We start from the raw sequence: 23,251 nt of genomic DNA on the forward strand, positions 1-23,251 counted from the left end.
GCACCCTCTTTTTCATGGAACTCCTCAACTGGATTTTCTGTCAGAAAATGTATAAAATGACTACTGTCATTGTTTTGGAAGCACATTTTTTTTTGATGGATAGGATTTTTAAGCTCACTGACAAATATACTAGATTTCCTCAGCTCTTGTTTTGCCAGTTGGTTGATTTTAGTTAGTGCTGTCAGCGTTAATCTTGTTAAAATGATGTTAACGCCATAACTGCATTAACTCAGCAAACCTCCGTTAACGAGTTACCGGCAGATGGCCCCGTGCATGGGGCTGGACAGCGTCAACGTGTTAACGAGCTAACCGTGCTAACACGTTGACGCTGTGCAGCCCCGTCCTATTGCAGTAATCCAGAATATTCCAGAATCAACACAATGAAGTTACCTGTCTCTCTATGTCTATGCCCATACACATTTCTTCTGCATTTCTGTATAGATCAACCTGTAGATGTCCCTGGTCATGGCCTGAACATGAACAGTCAATTTATGTTTTTCTTACCAGGGCTGCAGTTCATGTGCGAAAAGAAATGCTTAATTATAGTGAGTTAATAACACTCTACAAGCTGGTGGAGCATTGTTGTTTGTCTTCGATCTCATTAGACAACAGTGTAGCAGTGATAACCTGAGCCTGTCACTCCCTTACCTCAGCAAAGTGATCGCATAAACAATCAAATAAGCTCTTTCACATTTTCTTTTTGTGATGCAGTTCATGCCATAGCCACTGGATGTCAGCACATTGCATGACTCACAGAAAGACCTTCATGGAAGCTGGTCCACTCTAAGAGAGTTAGCAGCTCTCTAAACTAGATAATGCAACAATTTAATATGGTTTATTGTAACTTCTGGGTAATATTTTGAATATTTGTGGCAGGCATGAGACAAGGGCTCAGTTGAACTGGGCAGAGTGGAGAGAGTGTGGACCCAAATACAGATGGTGACAGACTTAAAATGAAAGTGAGCATTTATGACGGCCAAGAAAAATACAAACAAATGCAAAGAACAGAATGACTAAACTAGAAAAACCTAAACTGGAAAAAACTTTAAAACACGATATCAGAAAAAACTGTCACATGATATCAAACAGAAGCTGTCAATTCAGCTCTTCAGTGTGGGCAATCATAATGAAGCAGTTCATTCTAAGTTGTAGATTTGAGCTGCGTTTCATATTTTTGGCCACCAGATGTCACCAAAGATGACTTTTGAAAAGCTTTGCGTAATGAACCGTTTTTCAATACAAGCTTCAGTGCTTCAGAAAGCGCCATTTGGCCAACAGTAGAGACATGGAACACGGAAAAATGCAGCAAGTGATGCACAGATAATCCGGCAACAAACAGAGGAAGACAAAAAGGCTTAAATACACAGATGGAAAACAAGGGAATGAGACACAAGAGGAGAGCACAGCTGGGAGAAATTACACATAGCGAGACGGGAAGGAAGCAAAACTGGAAACATTAGCAAAGGACACAAGACTATCAAAGTAAAACAGGAAACGAGACATTCACAAAGACAGACTTGAAACTGAGACATGGAGATGTGACTTGACTGCAAAACACGGGGGATGCATGAACCTGGAGGAACCTAGAAAACCAACACTAAACATAGCTTTTAGTTCATGAATAGTTTTGGTACAGTAAATATTTTTAACTGTCTAAAGCAGTGTTACAGCAAGTGCAGCGCACATAAATGAGTGGACAGGGTGATGGACACCGGTAAGAGCAGAGGAGGGGAGCTCTGTGTTTATATTAAAAACAACTGGTGTCACTGGAGTATGTAACAGTTAAGTGTTGCCAGTTCTATCTGCAATGAGAGTTTACAGTTGTCATAAAGGCTCCTGTTCTTACTTAACCCTGGATGCTAACATCACAGCAGCTTTGGACTACTTGCTAAATACTATTAGTAAAGTCAAAGGAGCTTGCAAAGAAAAGCGTCTGGACTTCTTTAAATTACTTGAAGACGTTTCACCTCTCATCCGGGAAGCTTCTTCAGTTCTAAGGTCAAATGGTGGAGAGTCCCAGATATAAACCTAGTGGGAGTAACCCCCCACAGAGGGACAAAAGGACCCCCTGATGATCCTCTAATCGCCTGAGCCAAGGTGTGAAACTGGGTGTGGGTCCCAATCAGCCAGAGTTTCGGGTGTGTTCGTTGTGAAACCTGGCCCCACCTTATCATGCGAATTCCTGAGATCAGATGGCCCAGGATGTGAGTGGGCGTTAAGGCGTCTGGGAAGGGATCTCAAAACTGGATTATAGATGGCAGAGAGTTGGTGTCGTAAACCCCCGCCTCTGTTCAAAGATGGTCGCTCACAGTGGACATAGATGGCTTCTTTCACTCCTCTTTCAAACCATCTGTCCTCTCTGTCCAAAATGTGAATCTGACCTCAGGAATTCGCATGATAAGGTGGGGCCAGGTTTCACAATGAACACACCCGAAACTCTGGCTGATTGGGACCCACACCCAGTTTCACACCTTGGCTCAGGCGATTAGAGGATCATCAGGGGGTCCTTTTGTCCCTCTGTGGGGGGTTACTCCCACTAGGTTTATATCTGGGACTCTCCACCATTTGACCTTAGAACTGAAGAAGCTTCTCGGATGAGAGGTGAAACGTCTTCAAGCAACTTAAAGAAGTCCAGACGCTTTTCTTTGCTAGCTCCTTTGACTACGATGACCTGGATGACTGAGAACCTTCACAGACATACTATTAGTAAACAACAGAGGGCCGATCCCGACAGTTTTTGTAATGGGTGATGACAAAAGAGTCATTTTTTTAAAACTCCCTTGCCCAAATTTTATTAGCATATCCATCAAGGAAACAACACACTTGACCACAATAATAGTAACACTGGTTTCAAGGCTTCACCTCTCTCCCATCTCGGACTATTTGAACAGATCTCTGTTTTTTATTCCAACATACAGACAAGTTATTAACATGGTTAAACCACTCACTAGAACAATACAAGTGTGACCAGTGCAGACTTTTGAACAACTTCATGACTTCATGACCAACCGGACTATATTCAATGTGGACTGTCAGAAGTCTGCAAGACATGGCTTATCACCAAAACTAATCATACAGAAGTACGGTACTGAGACTCACACGAGTGAGCTTCATTCAATGAGCTCCTTCATCTTTCTGCTGTTAAGGGTCAGATTCTTTTGTCCCCCAACAAGAATCTAGATTTTCCACTTCTTTCCTGTAAGCCTTGATGTCATTTGAAAACTTCACAATTTATTTGATTCATGTAGTTGTAAATGAACAGTGACTAGAGGAGTGAATTGACTATGCAGCCTTGTGGTACCCTCATACTAAACATCAAGGCAGAGGAAATGTGGCTATCTAACCTAACAGACTGGAGTCTGTTGGTTGGAAATCCCAGAGTTAAGTTGCAAAGTGAAGTGCTGATGCACAGATGTGTGGCCATCAGCTTGGATGGTACAACGATGAGAAGTCCACAAACAGCGTTCAGAGAGTAGTGTCCAGAACTTTAGTTTTATCCAGATGTGTCAGTGTGAAGTGCAGGATGGAGGCATTGGCATCCTTTGATAAAAATGTGTTGTTTGAACTGTGTTACTTATTAAATTTCACAACTGAATGACTTGAAGGCGGTTGGTGCCGTGGCTCCAGAGACCAGCTATGTGCTAATAGTCTGACACCGCTTTGAGAGGTCACACTGACACTTAATGCCCAGGTTTTCTTCCACCCCGACACTGAAAACCACTCTTAGTATTGCACTTCATTACTGTATTCCAGTGTTTTGTACAACTATAGTTTGTCTTATGCTCTTGAATGACAAGGGGTTGTTTTTGTATTTGTTTTTTGTTTTGTTTTTTTGTTTGGGGGGGGGCAAAATAAGGTGCTAAAAATACAGATTAAAAATCACTAGCGATGGCTGCTGTCAATACCAGCATGTATGTATAAATATATTATAAATATATATATTTTATTCATTTTGAAATAGTCACTGTTAGAAAAAACACTTTTTTTCCATCATAAATTTTCACGTTCTTCCCATCAGGTTGATGCAGTGAGCTCTGATATGTTACTTGTTAGTAATGCTGTTAAATGCTGGGTTTTACATCTGCTCAGAGTGTGTATGGAAAAATATTTTCACCTGCATGATGTTTGTAATGGCAACCCACTTGTTTTTTGTGTAGCAGAGCATCTGGGCAGAAAGCGAGAGGTAAAACTCAATAGCAGCTGAATTTGTTAATTAGATATCAGAGAAACACAGTGTGCCATTTTCTTGAAGGATGATCAAAGAGTCTTGTAGATTGTTCCAAAATAAAAATCAATGGTTTTTTTTTATTATGAATAAAAAAATTTTAGAATAAAGTCCTAAAACAACTCATGTTTAAAATAATTTCTCCATGCTCCAAACTGCATCCCGATTGGCCATATAGTTAAAACTACAATAAAGTAAGTCCAAAACTTCTGCATCTCATTTTTTTGTACTGTTGATCACATCATCCCCGATCCGCTCAATCTGATTTAAGAGAAATACAGAAAAGCAGAATGAATCCTACATCAGACAGCATTCCTTGATCAACAGTTTAGCGACTTGCCTCTTCATTTATGAGACATTTAAGGAGTGTTATTAAAAGAAGAGGGGATGATAAACACTCATAAATACAATCCTGTCTCAACTTTTTTTGAGATTTGTTGTGTTGCGTTCAACACTTGTTTTATTTGCATTTTTGGAATTGGAACTCTAAATTCCAGTTCCAGTCCAAATGACTCTCACTCCTAACTTTTCGACCTTCTTCACTAACAAACCCCAGCTATCGTGACCCGATTTTTTAATTTTATTTATTTATTCATTTGGGGGACGGGGCTTAAATTCTGACTTTCCATTGAAGTGTTAATGTTATTAATGCTTTGTTTTGTTTTTTACTATAGTTGTGATGGTACCTGAGTCGTCGATGTCTGTTTCCTGTTTTATTGTGATAGTCTCTTACCCTGTGTAGATGTTTAGTTTTGCTTCCCCTGTTTCATTAGACAGATTTGTTCCAGCTGCGTTTCCACCTGTTGCCCATCCTCTCGTCATCCTGCATATTAAACCCCTTAGTATTTCTATGTTACCGGTCACATTGTCTCATGTTTAGTGTAGTTCTGATTTACTGGTGATCTCTTTAAAAAGAGATCAAAGGGGGAATTGTGAGATTATCCTATCCTATGTCTATAATCGAAATGAGTGAATCATTATACTGCTGTAAGCCACACCATACTCCTTATTATAGAGAGTATTAGTTTGTAGCTGTAGTTCTAGTTTGCATTATGCTTCTGAATTACAAAAGAATGTGAAAATCATTAGATTCATTAGATAGGTTTGTATTATCCTATACTGTTGATTTACTGTGAGTGAGTTACACTGTTTCATGACATTTCATACTGCTGAGTTAAGAAGAGAATACTGTGTGCAGAGAGCACAAAGCACATTCAACAGGAGCTTCACCCCCTTGTTGGAAGCAGATAGGCAGGGAGCCAAGGTCATAACACAGGCTCACTGAGAGTTAGAGGGTATGTAAGTTTAGGCTTTTTATGACTAGGTGGGGGCCACTAGAGGCTACAAGAGCTTGAGTAACCCTCCACCAGTTGGAGATTTGCTGTGTCCCTCTGCATGCATGTCTCCCCATCTGGATGGTTTATGCTCATAAAGTGTTGAATTGTATGGAATAAATGATAGTTGATTGAGCATTTATACACCGAGTATTGTCCTTCCTTCAGCCCAAAGATCGAAAGAATTGGGAGGTTTTAACACTGGTTTGTAGTGATTTTGATGCAGGTGCTATTCACACATCTGTAACAAGGACTAAGTGCTACCCCTTTGAAAGAGCTAAGAGTTTTACTTGGCTATAATGGTTAATTCTGGAGATAACATGACACAGCCATCCTTTTGTCTGTAGAAATCCTTGCTGTAAAATACTTGGGGATAAGACCGAGTTCTAACAATGTAGTCAATTTCTGACATTCTAAACTGCCTTAGTTGATGGGATAAAAGTAAAGAGTGAGACCACATGAAATGACCCTATTCTTTCATCTGGATTCAACGTAAGTTTGCAGACGTTATTGGTGAATCCTGCAACTGAAGGATAAAGGTCACTTGTTAAAGGATGTCAGTGGTCACATTTTTGGACCAAAAGATAGATCGTTTGAAAGAGGAGTAAAAGAGGCCATTACAAATAAACATTATTGGACAGAGGTGGTGGCTTACGACACCAGCTATCAGCCACCTACAATGGAGTTTTTAGATCTCTTCCCAGGCGCCTCAACCCCCACTCACATCTTGCAAGAGGGGACCTCAATAGAGTGAGGCAAGGTATTACAGTGGTTTTACAAAAAACCTCTTTTCACACTTTGGCTCATGTGTTGACACACATGATTGATGGTGCATCAACAACCCTCTTAAAGGATCCCCCCCCCCCCCCCCCCCCAGGGTTTAATTACCTGGTGCTCTCCACCTTTAGGTTTAAGAAATGAAAAAGTCAAGTGTCTTTCTTTCCAAGTTCCTTTGTTTATGTCTAACTAATATCACACGAGTTTGCAAAATACAAGCCAGCTTGAACTGTTGTTTAATAATTTCAAACACAAATACAAACACGCTTACACTTATCTCACCATCCACGCAATATATTTCCAGCTCTAACTTAATTAACCACAGCTAGAACTACATTCATTTCAAACCTGTAAATTATTGACATGATACGTCCCACATTACAAAAGTTAAATATTGCATGTATTTATGTTAAACATGAAATGTCTGTTGACATTAGTCTACTAAACAGACTAAAAATGTACTCTAGACATGACATTTTACACTTAACATGACAATGACATTAGTCTGTGGACATTTTTAAAAATGTCATGTTCATATAGAATGTTGACATTTATTTCCCTCCACATAAACATACATGACGGGGCTTAACAGTCACCTTTCCATGAATAAGTTGAGTGTGTTTGGCATATAAAGTAAGGCTGTCCTCACTGAACGTCACACTACCCTGTTAACTGAAAGGCCACAAATATAGACAAAATAAACCAAACACTGATGATATATTATACTCCACCACTCCAGCTTGAAAGTTATGGTAACATTACTCATCCATCAAACAGTGTAGATGAAATAAACAAATTACTCTTCAAGTATTACATTTCTTGTTTCTTCTTGTAAAATAATGTTTGAACACCAGGGTGTGGCTTTAAAGAAAAGAAATGATTAGAGACACAGAAAGACATCATAAATACAAATAATGATGAACAGACAGATTTAGTAAAATGTTTTATTAGAATTTAGTAAAACAAAACAGGAAATGAGTACTTAACAACTACCACAACAAAACAGGAAACAGCAAAAAAATGAAAGGAAACATTTTTACAAGTGGAAATTTCAAAATACAAGTTCAAATTGTTATTCACATTCTCATTTTTTATTCTACGAGCTCTCACACTTTGCAACATATTTACCTTCAAACTCCTGGCCACTCCAGGGCAGTTCTGTCCATAGCCTCCCGGATGGCCTCCCAGCTGGCTCCGTGATTTGGTTTGTTTCCATCGCTGGCCACCCAGCCAGCCTCCCGACTTGCTTTGCTTCTGCTACTGGCCTCCAGGCAGACCCTCTAAACTGCAGTGTTCCTAGTGCTTACAACAAGGTCAGGCTGAACCCTAGAACAGTGTCTTGTATATGCTTTTATTTCTTTGCTTAAATAACCTTCATTGGCATGTTTTACTGGAGTTATTCTATCCATCCATCTCCTACTTATAACTCAATCTAACACTCTGAACTATGTCTACATACCTAAATACTGCTATTATGTGATTGGCTGATTAGATATCTGCGTTAGTGAGCTGCTAAATTAGGACATTTTTGCTCTGCTTACAACTATTTCATAAATTATGTATTGGACAAAATTAGAGAAAACGCCATCACACATTTTGGACATAATATGAAGAGAATCTTGTTCTTTCCCCAAACTCCCGTGTTGTGTCTTCTCCCAGTGTTTGTGCTCTCCGCTCCCGTGTCTCAGCACTCCCCGTGCTGGGTGCTGTCTGGCACTCCACACCTCTCGTGGAGTCTCGGGTGTGGCCAGTCCCCTAGCAGGGCCACACCCACCAGGCCTGAAGGTGCCTGTAGACGAGTGCTCAGATACACAGCCACCCACACACACATATGTACAATCATAGAATACATAAGTAACATAAGTCTATAACTGACATGAAATGGCTCATTATTTTACTATTAATTATCACAAGCTGTTGGTTCATTCTCTTGATTTATATTTCACTGAAAGTATATTACTGAGACTAAGTTGCAACACTTTTTTTTAACTACAAGTTGTGTCACTGCCCACACCCACGTCAGAATAGGCTGCTTGTGGATTGTTGATGTAAAAATAATGCTCACTCATGAGTAGCTACTAAGTAAGGTGACGGCAGACTTGCCCTCAGTCCTCTCTGTAACAGAAACAACAGCTCCTTAACCAGAGAGGAGATGTTTGTTGTTACACAAATAAGAATTATTTACATACTAAATAACACTGTGTGTTCCCATTGTGATGTCAAATGTTCATCATCATCATCATTATCATCATCATCTTTATTTATAAAGCACTTTAAAACAACCACAGCTGACTCAAAGTGCTGTACATTGGAACTAAATAATAAAATTACATAAGATATAAATATAAAATATAAAATAATTAATTAGTTTGTTAGTTTCTGTGTAATTGTGATGAAATAACTTATTATGACTCACAAAAGCCAAAGAATAAAAATGGGTCTTAAGACGTGTTTTAAAAGTGGGCAATGAAGGGGCCTCTCTAATGCGCAAGGGCAAGTTATTCCATAATTTAGAAGAAGCTCAGACAGGTAAGGCTCGGCAAGATTGTGAAAGCATTCAAAAACAAACATAAAAAATTTTAAAAAAGAAAAAAAAAAGAAAAACTCTAAAAGACATAGGTAGTCAGTGCAGCCGGCCAGCACAGAGGTTATATGCTCTCTTTTACAACCTGCTTTTAACCTGCTGCAGACGTGAGAGCAACAACTGACTAACCCCACATAAAGTGAGTTACAGTAGTCCAGACGGGAAGAAATAAAAGCATGGACCACTGTTTCAAAGTGCTCCCTGGAAAGAAAGGAATTCACTCTTGCCAGACGCTTTAAATGATAAAAGCTGGACTTCTGCACTGCTCTAATTTTCTTTCCAATTAAAAATCACTGTCAATTTAAAACCAAGGTCAGTAATAACAGGTTTAAAATAAACTTCCAGGGGTCCCAAGTCAACAGAGGAGGACTCACAGGGACCATCAGGTCTAAACACCAAGACCTCTGTTTTCTTTTCATTAAAATTAAAAAGGTTTAAAGCCAACCAAGCTTTAATGTCTAGACATGTCAAGAGAGGTCTTATGGAGATGCCAACCTTCTGCTTTAGTGGCAAATACATTTGGCAGTCATCAGCATAACAATGAAAAGAGATCCCACGCCTTCTAAGGATGGAGCCCAGAGACAATAAATACAGTAAAAAGAGCAGTGGCCCTAAAATTGAAGAATTAGATGATTCGGAACTGAGAAGGCTATCAGAGAAAGTTCTATTTGCCACATAAGACCTAAACCAATTAAATGCAGTGCCGCCAATATCCACTAGATCATCTAATCGAGATATTAGATGCTGTGGTCTACTGTGTCAAAGGCAGCAGTTAGGTCAAGCAAGACCAGAACAATGTGGTTATCAGACTCACATGCCAGAAGGATGTCATTAAAGACCCTTAATAATGCAGATTCTGTGCTATGAAGTGTTTTTAAACCTGACTGAAAAATCTTAAGGATGCCATTATTATCTAGAAAATCTTTCAGCTGACAAAAAACAGTTTTCTCTAAAACCTTGGAAAGTAAAGGTAGCTTGGAAATAGGCCTATAATTAGCTAAAACTGTGTGAACAAGACCAGGTTTCTTAAGCAGTGGCTGCACTACTGCATGTTTCAAGGTTGCAGGAACCACACAAGAGGACAGACTACTGTTAATAATGGCAGGGGCAGAATGCCCTATACTAGGAAAAATTTCTTTTAAAAATTGTGGAGGGATAGGATCCCGGGGGGAACCTGCGGGCTTAATATGGCGAATCACATCCTCTAAATTGGAGACAGTCACAAGCTCAAACTCAGTAAAAACAGCCTTAGGCTGCCTGGTTTTTAACTATTTGTGATTAATTAAATCACTACAAACCACTCAGCAGACAGATCACAGGTAATGAAGTACTGGTTAGTATTGTTTGTTCTATCTTTAGCTACCTGAGGTTACAGGTGACTTTTTTTAAAAATTAATTAATGTTGTCTTGAAAGGGACAAGTTCTACATAACTGTAACAGTATCTATACACTTTTGTTTCTTTTCTTTTTTTTTTTAAGTCAAATATAAGAAGCTACAAAAAATGTTACTTAACTTGACATTACAAAAAGGATTTTTGTTAAAATCTCTAAAAGAATCTCAGAGATTCCAAGAAGGCCAGGTACCCTGAACTGTCATTCTGTGCATAAGCGCAGATGACAGTGAGGACCCCTTCCCTGACCAAAAGGTGCAGAAAGGTGATGTTCAATGTAGCAGTTGTCAGTCTTGGTAACCAGGGATCGGTTTGAAAAGGTCTCTGTCTTTGGCTGCCACCCAGCAAACGCTGCACCTAAGCGCTTCGGTGCCTCTGGCGGCTGGTGAGCCTACAGGAGGGTGTGCCCAGCCAGGCCCCATGGCCTAAGACATGGCCATCAGGTGCTCACTGGCCGCCCTCCCCGGGCCTGGCTCTAGGACGGGGCCCTGGTAACCCTATCCTGGGCAGGGTGAACTGTTCCCTTGGTCTTGTACTCATAAGGGTCTTCTGAAATACTTACTCTAGTCCCTCACTCAGGACCAATTTGGCATGAGAGATCCTCCAGCTGCACCACAGCACACAGAAAGGCACTCCAGAGGGTCATCAACATGGCCCAAAAAATCATTGGACATCCTCTTCCCTCCCTGAAGGACCTGTACAGCACTCGCTGTCTCAAGAGGGCACGCAGCATCCTACGGGACTGCACACACCCAGGACACCGGGTGTTTAAGCTGCTGCCGTCTGGCAGGAGGTTCAGGCTGCTGAGGTCCCGAACAAATAGACTCAAGGACAGCTTTTACAACAGGGCAATAGCCCTGATCAATGTAAATAGCTGACCTGACTGGATACCTCCCTGGACTTTTTAGGGGGAGGTAACAATGTTTAAAACGATAACAATAATATTTATATTTATAACAAGGTGCAATAATAATTAATGTGCAATAATAACAGTGTGCAATACACATACACTTATTCTTCTTTTTTATACTAAGTTAATATACTGTGTTGTGTTGTTTGTTACGTTGTGATGTGTCATATCGTGTCGTGTTGTGTTATATGTAGTGCCGACGTAGGACAGTTTTTCCAATTTCATTGTACTACTGTACTATGTATGACTGTGCAATGACAATAAAGAGTTATCTTATCTTACCATGGAGCAAAATCTGCCCGACAGGTGAGGGCAGTCAGCTGGAAAGCTGAGGACGCTTGGAGAACATCAGTGCCGAATCAGAAGCACTGTGTGCATAAACACTAAAGAAAAAGCAATCAGATCACTGTGTGAGTCCCTATGTGTTCACAAATGCTTATATTAATGGGTGTATTAATGGGGCAAGTTGTATAAAGCGCTTTGAGTGCTCAGGTAACCCATGGGGCCTGGCCACCAGGCGCTCTTCCTTGGGCACGATGGAGCAAGGTCTGGATCCAGGGCTGGGCCCCAGTAACCCTATCCCAGGCAGGATGACGTGCTCCCCTGATGTTACACTCATGTTTATCTTCTGAATCACTCTTTGTCTGGTCCCTCACCCAGGATGAATTTAGGATCCCTGGGACACACAAATCCCTTCATCACAAAAACGGTAGCAATTCATGGAGGGGATAATCATTTTAATCGAATCCATTTTTAACATACTGCTATTAGCCCTGTGCAACTTATGTTAATGCCCTAATAAATAAAAATGAAAAAAGGCACTCGCTTGACACTTCAAGCAAAATGGTTTTTAACCAGAAATTAATGGTAGAATACTGTATGTTGAGAAATAAGGGTTGAAATGTGATGAAATGTTCACAGACAGATGTGTTATATGAAGAGTTCATTACTTCTTACCCTAATTACCACTACGGACTATTGTATATTAAAATAATAAATCTAAAATGTACTGATAACTTATAAAATATTATTCAAATAGTTTAAAAACCCCTCAAAGGTAGCTTAAGAGATATGGAACAAGAAAGGAAGGAGGCCCACAGACTGCTTATGTATTGACTGAGAGTTCTGTGCTATGCGTCTGCATAAATGCAGAGAAAACTCAAAATGTTTTGGGACATGAAGGGTTTGGGCCACGCTGGGTACAATACACCGCTAAAGGGCAAACGTTATCCCATCCACATACTACAGTGAGATAGGCAATGTACAACAGACAAAACCTATACTTGTGAAGTCGTAGATGGAGCTTTGACAAAGACAAACGGACAAACAGACAAACAGCGGCACATATAGTGGTGCAGTTATGCCCTTCCCCGCCCGTCCCCAAATCCCCTCCCCTCTTCTCCGATCTCACAGGGGTCAAACAACGTCACGCCTACTCTTTGGGTATTGTCATATGTTCTCGCGACATTACCTTCCCTCTTAAAAAGGAACGCGATCACTGACACCTCGCGAGGTTCTTGTTAGTCGTTGTCCGCCCTCTGGCGATGCCGTCTGAAGTGTGTAAAATAGCAGCAAGGAAATCTCTGGGAGTCTAGGAGGAGCTACGGCAAGGTCGATATCAGCATCGTTTTCAGGGCAGCAGAAGGACCATAAGTGGCTGGGATCTAGTGCTGTGTCCCCGAGCGAGGGACGATAAATTGTGAGTTTTGGGATTTATCACCGTGGAAGAAGAAGTAGGAGAGCGACGGAAAGTTTACAATCTGTAGTCTTGTTCCGACCGTGCTAACAAGCTACCCTCACTACTCCTCCTTTCCTCGCCGCTATCCTGCGCCTTTTCTAACCAGTCAGAGCAGCGAGTTCATTTTTCCTGTAAATAGGAAGACGCTTTGTAACGGGTGGCAACCGGGTTTTTGCTCGCATCCATTATATTGTGTGGCCGAGTAAAGCGTTTGATCCACACGCTTTCCACGTTCATCTCTGTTTGCTGTACCATGTCAGCACCATCCTCTGTGTCTTCCGCTCCGGCGGAGAACTCTGCGACGGACCATGATTTTCTAGCCCCGGATGCGGGGCAGAAGCCACCCGGTCCGACGCCCAGTCAAAGCCGTTTCCAAGTGGACCTCGTGGCTGAGGCTGCGGGCGCCGCCGATGATAAGACTCCGAGCTCCGACGCCTCTGCCGCTGCCCCAGATGCTCCGAGTAGCAATCCAGCTGTCAGCGGAGAGGAAGCTAAAGGCCGGTTTCGGGTGGTGAACTTTGCGGATCCGACTGGGGTAGGCAGCGTGGACTCTCCGGAGGCAGCGCCGACTGAGGGAATGCAGAACGGAGACACGGTGATGAGCGAGACTAGCTTACATTCGTCGACTGGGGGGCAACATCACTATCACTATGACACGCACACCAATACCTATTACTTGAGAACTTTTGGTCACAATACCATCGATGCCGTGCCCAACATCGATTTCTACCGGCAGACAGCAGCACCGCTGGGGGAGAAACTCACCAGACCCACCCTGTCGGAGCTGCACGATGAGCTGGACAAGGTAAGACCACTCGCATCACCCGAAACTACTGGTTGAATCATATAGAAATCAGACTACAACTTATCTTATTATAATGGGAATTAACCCCAACTGTCAGAGTGTTCACCTTATGTATTTACAATCTCCGTTTATTGTCTTTAAATCATCACATGCCGCTCTACGTGTGTTATTGGTAGATGGGAACCTCTGCTTTTCCCGTGTACTCCATCTAGGTCACAGCAGTCCTGTCAGATAAAGTTGTTTTTGTTGTTGTGGTGTGGTTTTTGTTTTTCTTCTTCGGACAGATGCTCTGTAAGATGTTCAGGTCAAAATGACTGAACCCAGACTACCGCTGTGTTTGCTGGTTTGTGTCACTGTTTACGTTATTAAGAAACAAACATATCTAAAGAACATGGCAGATGTTTCCCTTGTAAATGACAGTCGCACTGAAAGCACTTTCGTGTTGCTAGTATTAATTCATTTTTAAGTAAAAACTTTATTTCTGAACTGTGGTGGTGTTTTCCCCCCCTTTTCCTCTAACTGGCCTGGAGTAGCCTGTTATTGTGAAGGTTATATTCTGATAAACTTCAAAGTGACTGTTGGCAGCAGTACCCTGACGAACTGATTTTCATTAACCACAATGAACTCCAACACGGACCCAAGCTTGTATGACAAAGCCCAGGTTCTCAGTGTTTTAAATACATTTTTCCAAAAAAATATCCACTTCAGTTTCATCCATATTGCTCATCTTGTATTGCGTCCATAGCTTAACAGAACATTTGTATGCTGTGTTTTGCTCTGGTGAGAAGTCACCTTGCTTACTGGGTCAGGTTAGATTGTTGGATGTTGCGATAAAGGAAAACGGAAGAATTCTTACACTTTTATTGCGTGTAGAAGTTCTTTATTTACTACAAAGTGTTTCGAGACAACTTTTGTTATAAACTGGCGTGGTCTAAAGAAAATTGCATTAACTTTATGCTGTCTTTCAGCGCAAACCAGTGTCATCACATTTGCAAGTCAAGAATTGTTACTTGGTGCCGAATTACTGGCACCAAATCAAGTCTGTTGACACGAGACTTGATTTTCCGGTATATCATTCAAAACTAAAGCAGGACGCCTTTGTCAATGCCTGCCCACTCCAGTCGATTGTATACCTTATGAAACTTAATGAAAAGTAAAGTCTGTTCTGATCGCTTTTTTTTTTTTTTTTTAAATATATATATATCTAAACATCAAGTAGTTAGTGTTGAAAAGCTGGTTTTGTTTTTTCAACTAGAACAGGGCTTCTATTGTCTTCCCCAGTCAGGCTATATTGAGACTTTATGGCAAATATTTAGTAGGCAAGTATGTTTCAACACCACAGAATTACAGCTGCTAGCAGATATGCATGATCAGCTGATGGACAATGGAATTTAATTAGCTGCTGTGGTTGGCTGATATTCATACAAGCTGCACTCTTTGGCTCAGTAGATTGGAAATAGCCTTTGAACATTAAATATCATGGGGTTTCTTTTAGTTTGAAGGTCATGGTCACCTTGGTGCTACTACTTTATCATGTCTGTCACTGAGTGTTTTGCAGTGTTTGTGTGGCACGCCCAGATCGAAATGTGGAATGGAAATTCCACCAATTGATTGTTGCTTCTGGTTGTTTTTCATGGCAATCAATGAGTCCTCTTATAAAGTTGGTAAAGTGTCTATGTGAAAGCTGAACGCATTGTCTTTATGTAATTGACTGTGGCAGTAAACTCCACTGAGAGTCTTGAGCCTCTAGTGACATGGGCCGTCAGGAACAGGCAGGTAAGTAAGTGTTGCCGTCCTGTAATGTTGAGCTCCAAAACAGCACCTTCAATAGCGCTGCGCTATGGGTCCATATTGAAGAGCTGGAAGGGAAACTGTGACAGGGAAGATTTTATTCAGTCCAGAGCAGCAGAGCATAAACACACTGTGCTTAAATATTGATGTCGCACTCAGTGCTGCTGAAGTTTGACATTAGACTGGAATATTGTACATAAAATACTGCTCTCTATACTTTTAGAGTAGCTGGGACAGTAGTTAAGGATAAGTTCAGTCTTAACTCGAGTCTTAATGGCATTTTTGCCGCAATACTTGCAAAATGTGCAGTTTCTTTCATGTCCTCTTATTGCTCCTGGATTTTAATGTGCTGAATCCAAAAACAACAGTTAAAAAAAACTATGGATAAGCTATTTAGTTTAATTTTACACCTATGCACTTTGTTTAGATGATTTTCAATCATACATTGTGAGCATAGAGATATATCTCTATCTGTATATGGTAGGTGAATTATTGTGATGTGACGCTTTCTTAATTTTGTAACAAGATTTAAAAAAAAAAAGAGATAAAGAACATTTGATGCAAACCATTATATTGGAAGGCACAGCTGGATTGTTCCACATCAAATCTCAAAAGATTTTCCCGAATTTATTCAGAGGTAGGCCAAGTCAGGATGTGGGTGTGGGATGCTGTGACACTGAGACATGCACAGTTAATCAGTTAGGTCTGACGTCTCGTGATGATGCCAGATATGAATAAGTGATTGAACATGTGATCCACATGTTTATTCATGTTAGTTTCATCACTTGACCACACATCATTTTTTTTTTTTTAATAAATAGATGTTTACACAACTAAACAAAAGTAATTCAACAATGTCATGCACAAATGGAGGATGTGCAAAGGTGTCAAATTCTGAGTCGCAGTACCTTCCACAACATATCTGAAAAGAATTTATTTTTTAAAGTTTATTATAATAATCTTTAAAAAAAAAATCTGTAGCCTTATTTTGCATCATCAGATTTGTTGCTACGGAGAAGGTCAAAGTAAGACCAAGTAAGAGTAGAGGTCAAAAGTTCAAATATCCTGCAATTTAGGCATATTATGTACATGTTATAATGATGTTGTATTATAATTAAATTATATTATGATAGTATACTGTGTGTGTAGGTATGTGTGAGGTCTTAAAGACCTCTTAGTACAATCCCATATGGAAAAGAAATAGTAAAAACTTATATGTGATTACTCATGAAAGTGGCCACTTTCTCATTACTTTCATATATTGTTTTAGTAAGTATCCAAAACATACAAGTTTCATTATTTAATTTTTCAAGGGATCTTATATCTGTTTTCACTCTTATATGCTTTTCATACAAGTTTCACACAAGACAGATACAAACTTTATAAGATTTATATCTTTTCCATATGGGATATCACACCGATAGAAAACTGCTATCAGACTGCTTGCTTACAGGATATTTAGAAGTAGAATGGCAGGCAGAACCTTTAACTTTCAGTTCAATTTAATTAAATAATCAGCTGCATTATTTAGTATTTTGTGATTGGTATTGTTATAGTTGTCAAAGGCTTGTTTGCCCGGTGGCCTTGTTAATTGGGTAAGTGTGACAGCATTGTAGTGCATCGGTTAAGACTGTTTATTCAGAACAAAAAAGGTTCCAAGTTACCATTTGCTACTAGGCTGGGTGCTTTCTGCGAGGAGTTTGCATATTCTTAAGGTGGATAAAATGCTTAAGGGGTTACAGTTAAGTGCTGCTGTTTTGTCAGTCTATATGGATATGAAATGTGGGATTGTAAGTTGTTGATTAGTAGAGAGGTACACATTGTAAAAGTGCCTGCTGCTTTCAGGGGACATTGCAGGGTCGATTTGCACAATGGAACCCTTGTTTAAGTCTTACAAGCTTTTTCCCCTTTTGAAGCAAATCCCTCCTGTGTTTCTAGTACCTCACAGCCCTGCAGATTGTACAGGCTGTATACAGAAACAGGAAGCGAAGGACCCCCTGGGCTTTTAGTGTGTCATTTGACAAGCAGTGGAGTCCTTTTGTCTCAGAATCAGCCATAGATGATGGTCTTACAGCTGTAGTAACAATCTCGCTCACTGGCTCGCACACGTGCACACCCTCTCTGTGTCTCTTTCTCACAGAGCCTTTTGGCAACTGCGTGAGAGAGAAAGAGCTTTTTGTCTGCAGAGGACCTGGCTTCTTCCTTATTCCCGTGTGCGTCACATAGACCCTGATGTCAGAAATAGCACAATGACCCCACCCCCTTGTGAGACGCAAGTACAGTAATTAAGCTGAGAGTAAAACAATAGCGGTATTAGCAGTAGCTGTGCGTATTCCGTTGAATTTATTTTGGCGGTAATGTATCTGTGAGAATATGTAACTATTGATGCTTTAGTTTAGATATGATAAAACAGTCCTTGAAAAACAAGCAAGTGCTGCAAAACCATCCTATTATATATACTTCTATACTTCTTATCATGACTCTCAAACTTTTGTCAGTCTCTATACTGCTTATATTGTCCTTATAGGTTGCAAATAATTTATTATGTAACTTCACCCTGTCAGTTGACACTCGTGTTTCAACCAATGTGTTTTACAGTGCTGTCACAGAAACTGTAGTTACTCTGAGACGCGCTAATAAGAGTTTTCTTAGTGTCTGTTTAGACATTATTTCCATGTTTAACTAGCCAATCAGGACATGAATTGTTTTTTGACATTAACAAAAAATGTGGGTTCCAGTTTACTTTCTAAGATACCTCAATCACCCCAGCTCTGTTGGAGTGCAACAAAATTCCACTCTTTTTTCCCCCCCCCTCTTTTCAGAGGAGTGGAATTTTTTCCCTTCAAGGATCAGAACAGAATTGACCTTCATAACCACATTTCCTGTTGTCTGCAGTTTCTGCTCGGCGTATTACAACAGCTTGACTGGCCACTCCCAGCACATAAGTTTAGCACTTCACAAAGCCCATACCCCACCTTGATTTGGGGACTCACTAGCAGCATGAGAGGTGAATTTTAATGTCGGGAAAAGGGGAAATGGTTTGGAAAAATAGCTCCCTGTTAAATCCAGACTCGAATATAAAATTCTCCTCGCATACCAGGGTCTTGTATAATCAGGCCCCATCTAATCTTTGTGACCTTATAGTACTGTATCGCCACAATAGAGGACTTCACTGTCAGACTGATGGCTTTCTTGTGGTTCCTAGGATATTTAAAAGCACTATAGGAGGCAGAAACTTTAGCTTTCAGGCCCCTCTTCTGTGGAACCATCTCCCAGCTTGGATTCGGGAGACAGACATCCTCTGTACTTTTAATATTAGGCTGATCTGGACTACTCATCGTCTCATTAATTCAATTCATTTCACAACAACAGTCACCTCAGGACACTTAATTATTCATTAGACCGCTCTGTCATTGTCGGGAATGCCATACAAGTGTGTGGGCGCCATAGAAACTATTGAGTACCTTTTTTTTTTTTTTTTTTTTTTTTTGAGTTGTTGCAATGAAATTCCAGCAAAAAGGACTAGCCCCCACGTCATTTTTTTTTCACTTCAATTTTCAGGGTGTCTTTGATGTTCTCTGTTCATTGATAATTCATACACATTACAAATTTGCACACCCAGATACGTCTGTGTTGCAAGTATCAGTTATATGTGGAGATGTGCCATAGCAAGGCAACTTGAATTTTTTATGAGTCTCTTAATAATTCATTATTAGTCTGATCTATCCATTCGGGAAATGAGATTTTTCAAAAAAAAAAAAAATGCCTTGACAAACAAGCTGATGCCGTGTACTTTGACATCATTGTCATCAGAACAACCCTGCTGTTTGGTCTCACATTACATCTCCAGTTAGTCTCGTGTCTGACAGGAAATTAATGCTGCTTCCTGTTTTCTTCAATAATCTGCTCAGAAAACAGCAAGGGTCATAACTTTTCATTCACCTTGAATTGGGGACAGTTGGACAAAAAGAGCTTTGTGAGTTAACGTGTCATATTTCTAGAGAGGGGACATGTGCATGTTGTTCAGAAGGAAACAATTTGATGAAAAGGTCAAAGATGTTTAGAGGTCAACTTCATGTGCTTGCAGCCTCTCCCTTTGCTTACTTAGAGCTTGTTTCACAAGGAGAAAAATCTTATTCCCTTGATCATGGTTAGCATCATGGAAAATTGGCAAACATCCCTTTTATATCAAGTGTTTACAAATTGTCCCTTGTGTGTGCACATGCAAGCCGTATGGCAGGATGTGCCCACAGTTGGACTAATTAGCATTCTATTGCAAGATTCAACTACTCGTGGTAGCCTAGTTCCATGCACAGATGTACACAAAGCCCATGTGGTGCACAGTTAGTCATCAGTAGTGCAAAAATAAGCAAAATTGTTCAGAATGTGAGTGTCTATGAAAGTCTGAATGTTTAAGAAATGTGATGTGAAATGATAATTTTGTTTCAAAAAGAACAGCTTTTTGAAAATGTGGCATATATAAAAAGTGTTTTATGTTAACACTAAGGATCTGGTTACCCAGGACAGCTAGCTGGTTAGCAGTGACAGAACAAGTGTCTATAGCTCAAGCAGTTCTCTACTAATCGGAAGTTTGCAAGAGCAAGAAGGTCCTGAGTTCAACTCCATCATCTGGCTGGGGCTTTTCTGTGTGGAGCTTACATGTTCTCCCTGTGTTTCCATGGGTTCTCTCTGGGTACGCTGGAGATCTTATTTTATAATACATATCTTTATTATTGCTCAACCCTGCACAGACCAAGTGACTTGTCAGTGGCCGCTCACGAGGCCACTGACAAGTGGCCTCGTTGATAGTTAGCTAGTCACTAGTTAGCTAGTGACAAGTCACAGGTCACTAGCTAACTATCAACCAGTGGATAACTCTTCCAGTGGATAACATACCGATACTTACACTCTAAACTGCTAAGCAGCTCTTATCAAAAGCTTCTCTGTTTGTGGGACTCTACCTCTACCTCACTCGTCACCTCTTTTACACTCACACCAGAGTTAAATAGTAATTTGACACAATTGGGAAAACAAAAGTCTCTGCACTGTGAGGACAGGCCATTTTGATTCCGTCAGCGGCCCTCAGCAGACAGCGGAAAATCCAACACTGGGAGCGTTTCAGGACCGTAAAAGAATAATGAACTGAGTTGTGGGAGGTTTCTCCAAACAATGGTGAGATGTCTGAGGGAGTGGACATATGATCGGCCCTCTCGGCCAATGATCATTGTGCAAGGAGGACTGTCAGCCTGAGCATTCATCAGCATCAATCAGACTCAGAAGATGCTTACCACTGTATAATATGTATAGTATGTGGAACAGAGCGTACCTGTGAACAGAGCTATGGAGATATCCTTAAGTCTTAAATGACTAACAAGCAATGCGGTCTTTCGGTTAGTATTTAGGTATGAACACAAAGCCACCAGTACAAATCAAAGATGAAAACCAGCACAATGAAACTTTAAACGGCAATTGCAACCTGACATCAGTTTGTTACCTGTTGAAGTTCAGCAGCAGCTGGCTTCACCGCAAATGACGACTTTCTTTATCACAGTGTTTGGCTGGGGTCAGCATTCATTCATCTTTAACATCACTCAGAGTTCTTTGCTAGCTTAGTGTCAATATACTGTACATGCAGGTGCTTGCGAACACCGGAAGTTGTGTTAACAGTGTAATCTTTTTTTTTTTCTTTTTTTTCTTCTTCCTGGAGCAGTCTCCACTTTTTATTGCAGGATGACAGCGCAATGGCAAACATTGTGCTGTCATCCTGCAATAAAGCTAAAAATAATGTCCATATCCAAACTGTAGATTGCGTCGATCTTTTCTTCCTGCAGCACACAGTTTGTACAGATATCGATGTTTTTAAAAAATTGCATCAAGTTTTGGGGTGATGAATTACAAACTGTGGTCGGAATAGAAACTGATGCATAATACTGCAACAGAAATGCAGGTCTCTACATGCATCTCTACAGACAGCATGCTAACACATTACCACAATAATTCTAAACTATCACTTTAAAGTCTCTTTAGGTTGGTTTTCGTCTTTGTTTTGTGTTGTTGGTTTTGTATTTATACGTAAAAGCTGAAGGCTCATATGTCTGTCCTCATTAGAATAGGGATTTGTTGGGTTGTTGAACTGTAGCCTCAGTTCTCTTTCAAACCTCACTTTGTATCTCATTATGACTAATCATGGAAGCTCCACCACCACCATGTCTATCCAACACAGACAAACGCGCCAAGGACACAGGGATCCAGTGACCCCTTTATAATAGCTCCTGGGCCCTTCTTGCTTATTTTTCCTTGCAAAGATCATAAGAGCTCTTCAGTGGTTCTAGACCAGGATATTTTACTTAACTATTTACTGACACAGCTATCAAGGTAGTCCACAAATGTGGGTTTTTCTGATTTCAGGAATATCTATTATGCTGTAATGATACATTTTTGTTGAGGAAATATATTCTTCTTGGAGAAGTTGATGCATTGCTGCATACCCACATGTTATAAAACTAGCTAGTCCCACGATTTGGGAGGAGATGTGTATTGCTGCTGATCTCATTTTCTGGGTCTCTAGGGGTGCAATACAGTGGCCACGTTATGGGCATGGCCATTGCAGGGGAGCGATCTCTGTGACTCAGTCTCTCCAGCCTGCCTTGCCAGGATAAGCAGGTTATTATTGATTCTCTGTACCAGCCATAATGGCCTAGGGGATCGTTTGAGAAGGTAAAAACTTCTATGCAGTGCGAAAACAACCGGAGGAAGATGCAGGTTAAGACTTTTGACCTCTGTCTTCCCCATAAACCCATGCCACACTATCCATTGCCTACCCGGGCTTTGTGGATATGCCAGTAAGGGAGTGTAATATAGGCTTCAGCGGTCCTACTTCCCAGCTGCCTGAGTAGCAGGGTCTGTAGATTGCCTACCAATGGGGAAAAAGTCTTCTGTTGCTGCCACACCTGCTGCTGCTTGAAGCCGTCAATCCAACCATCCACAAGGAAAATGTTCAACTTAGGAATTGTAGTGGCTGCCAGGGTCTTAGTGGGCAGCACTCACAGAGATCACTCCTCTAACCTCTCCAAGTACTTATTAACTGTTCCCTTCTTCTCTCAATAAATCGAGAGAGTCAGACACTTTCTCAGGTTCTAATCTAAGCTGTGTAATGGCCATCTTTGTTCTACCCATATACACAGTCAAGGAGGAGCACGGGTTCCTTCAGTGCCCCCCACTTCAATTTATTCACCTCTCCTCAATGCTTTGTGGGGGCAATTCAAGGAGAGAAAGACGTGTACACGTGTTTGGGTTTTTTGGGTCGCCCAAGGAGAGTGCAGCTGTCCCGGCTTTGAACTTCCATCCTCCTGGGCCCCTTGGCCGGATGGAGGATTGGTGGGCATGTGCAGTCCATTCATGGTTCTTGACCATTGTTGGCAGGGGTTACAGACTAGTTTGCAATGAAACCACCCACTTTCAGTGGTGTGGCGTTTTCAGTGTCTGCTCTCCAAAGCCATTGAGCTGGGAGCGGGACTTGGACTCTTCATCATATTTAGAATATTTTATGTATGCACTTACAGTAAAGAGGAAGCAGAGGAAAAACACACAGGTACTGTTACGCAGCCTATCTGGCCTAGGTTTCGGCACCAGTGACATCTCCCATTCAGAGTATAGAATATCTAGGCCTCAAACTTTCTTTTCAGGCCTTTCTGTA

At 40.8% G+C, this 23,251-nt stretch overlaps 1 protein-coding gene across 2 annotated transcripts in view; it reads left to right on the plus strand.

The window, feature by feature from the left end:
• The first annotated feature begins 12,709 nt into the window (after positions 1-12,709).
• The window catches only part of slc12a2 (solute carrier family 12 member 2), a 62,164-nt gene continuing 51,622 nt past the window's right edge, over positions 12,710-23,251 (plus strand). For both annotated transcript variants that reach the window (XM_026172708.2, XM_026172709.2), the window contains exon 1: positions 12,710-13,764. In XM_026172708.2, the coding sequence (XP_026028493.2) occupies positions 13,213-13,764 (552 nt within the window). In that variant the 5' untranslated portion in view covers positions 12,710-13,212. The remainder of the gene's footprint in view (positions 13,765-23,251) is intronic.

Source organism: Astatotilapia calliptera, chromosome 7 (assembly GCF_964374335.1).
Source record: "Astatotilapia calliptera chromosome 7, fAstCal68.1, whole genome shotgun sequence".
Taxonomy (NCBI): Eukaryota; Metazoa; Chordata; class Actinopteri; order Cichliformes; family Cichlidae; genus Astatotilapia; species Astatotilapia calliptera.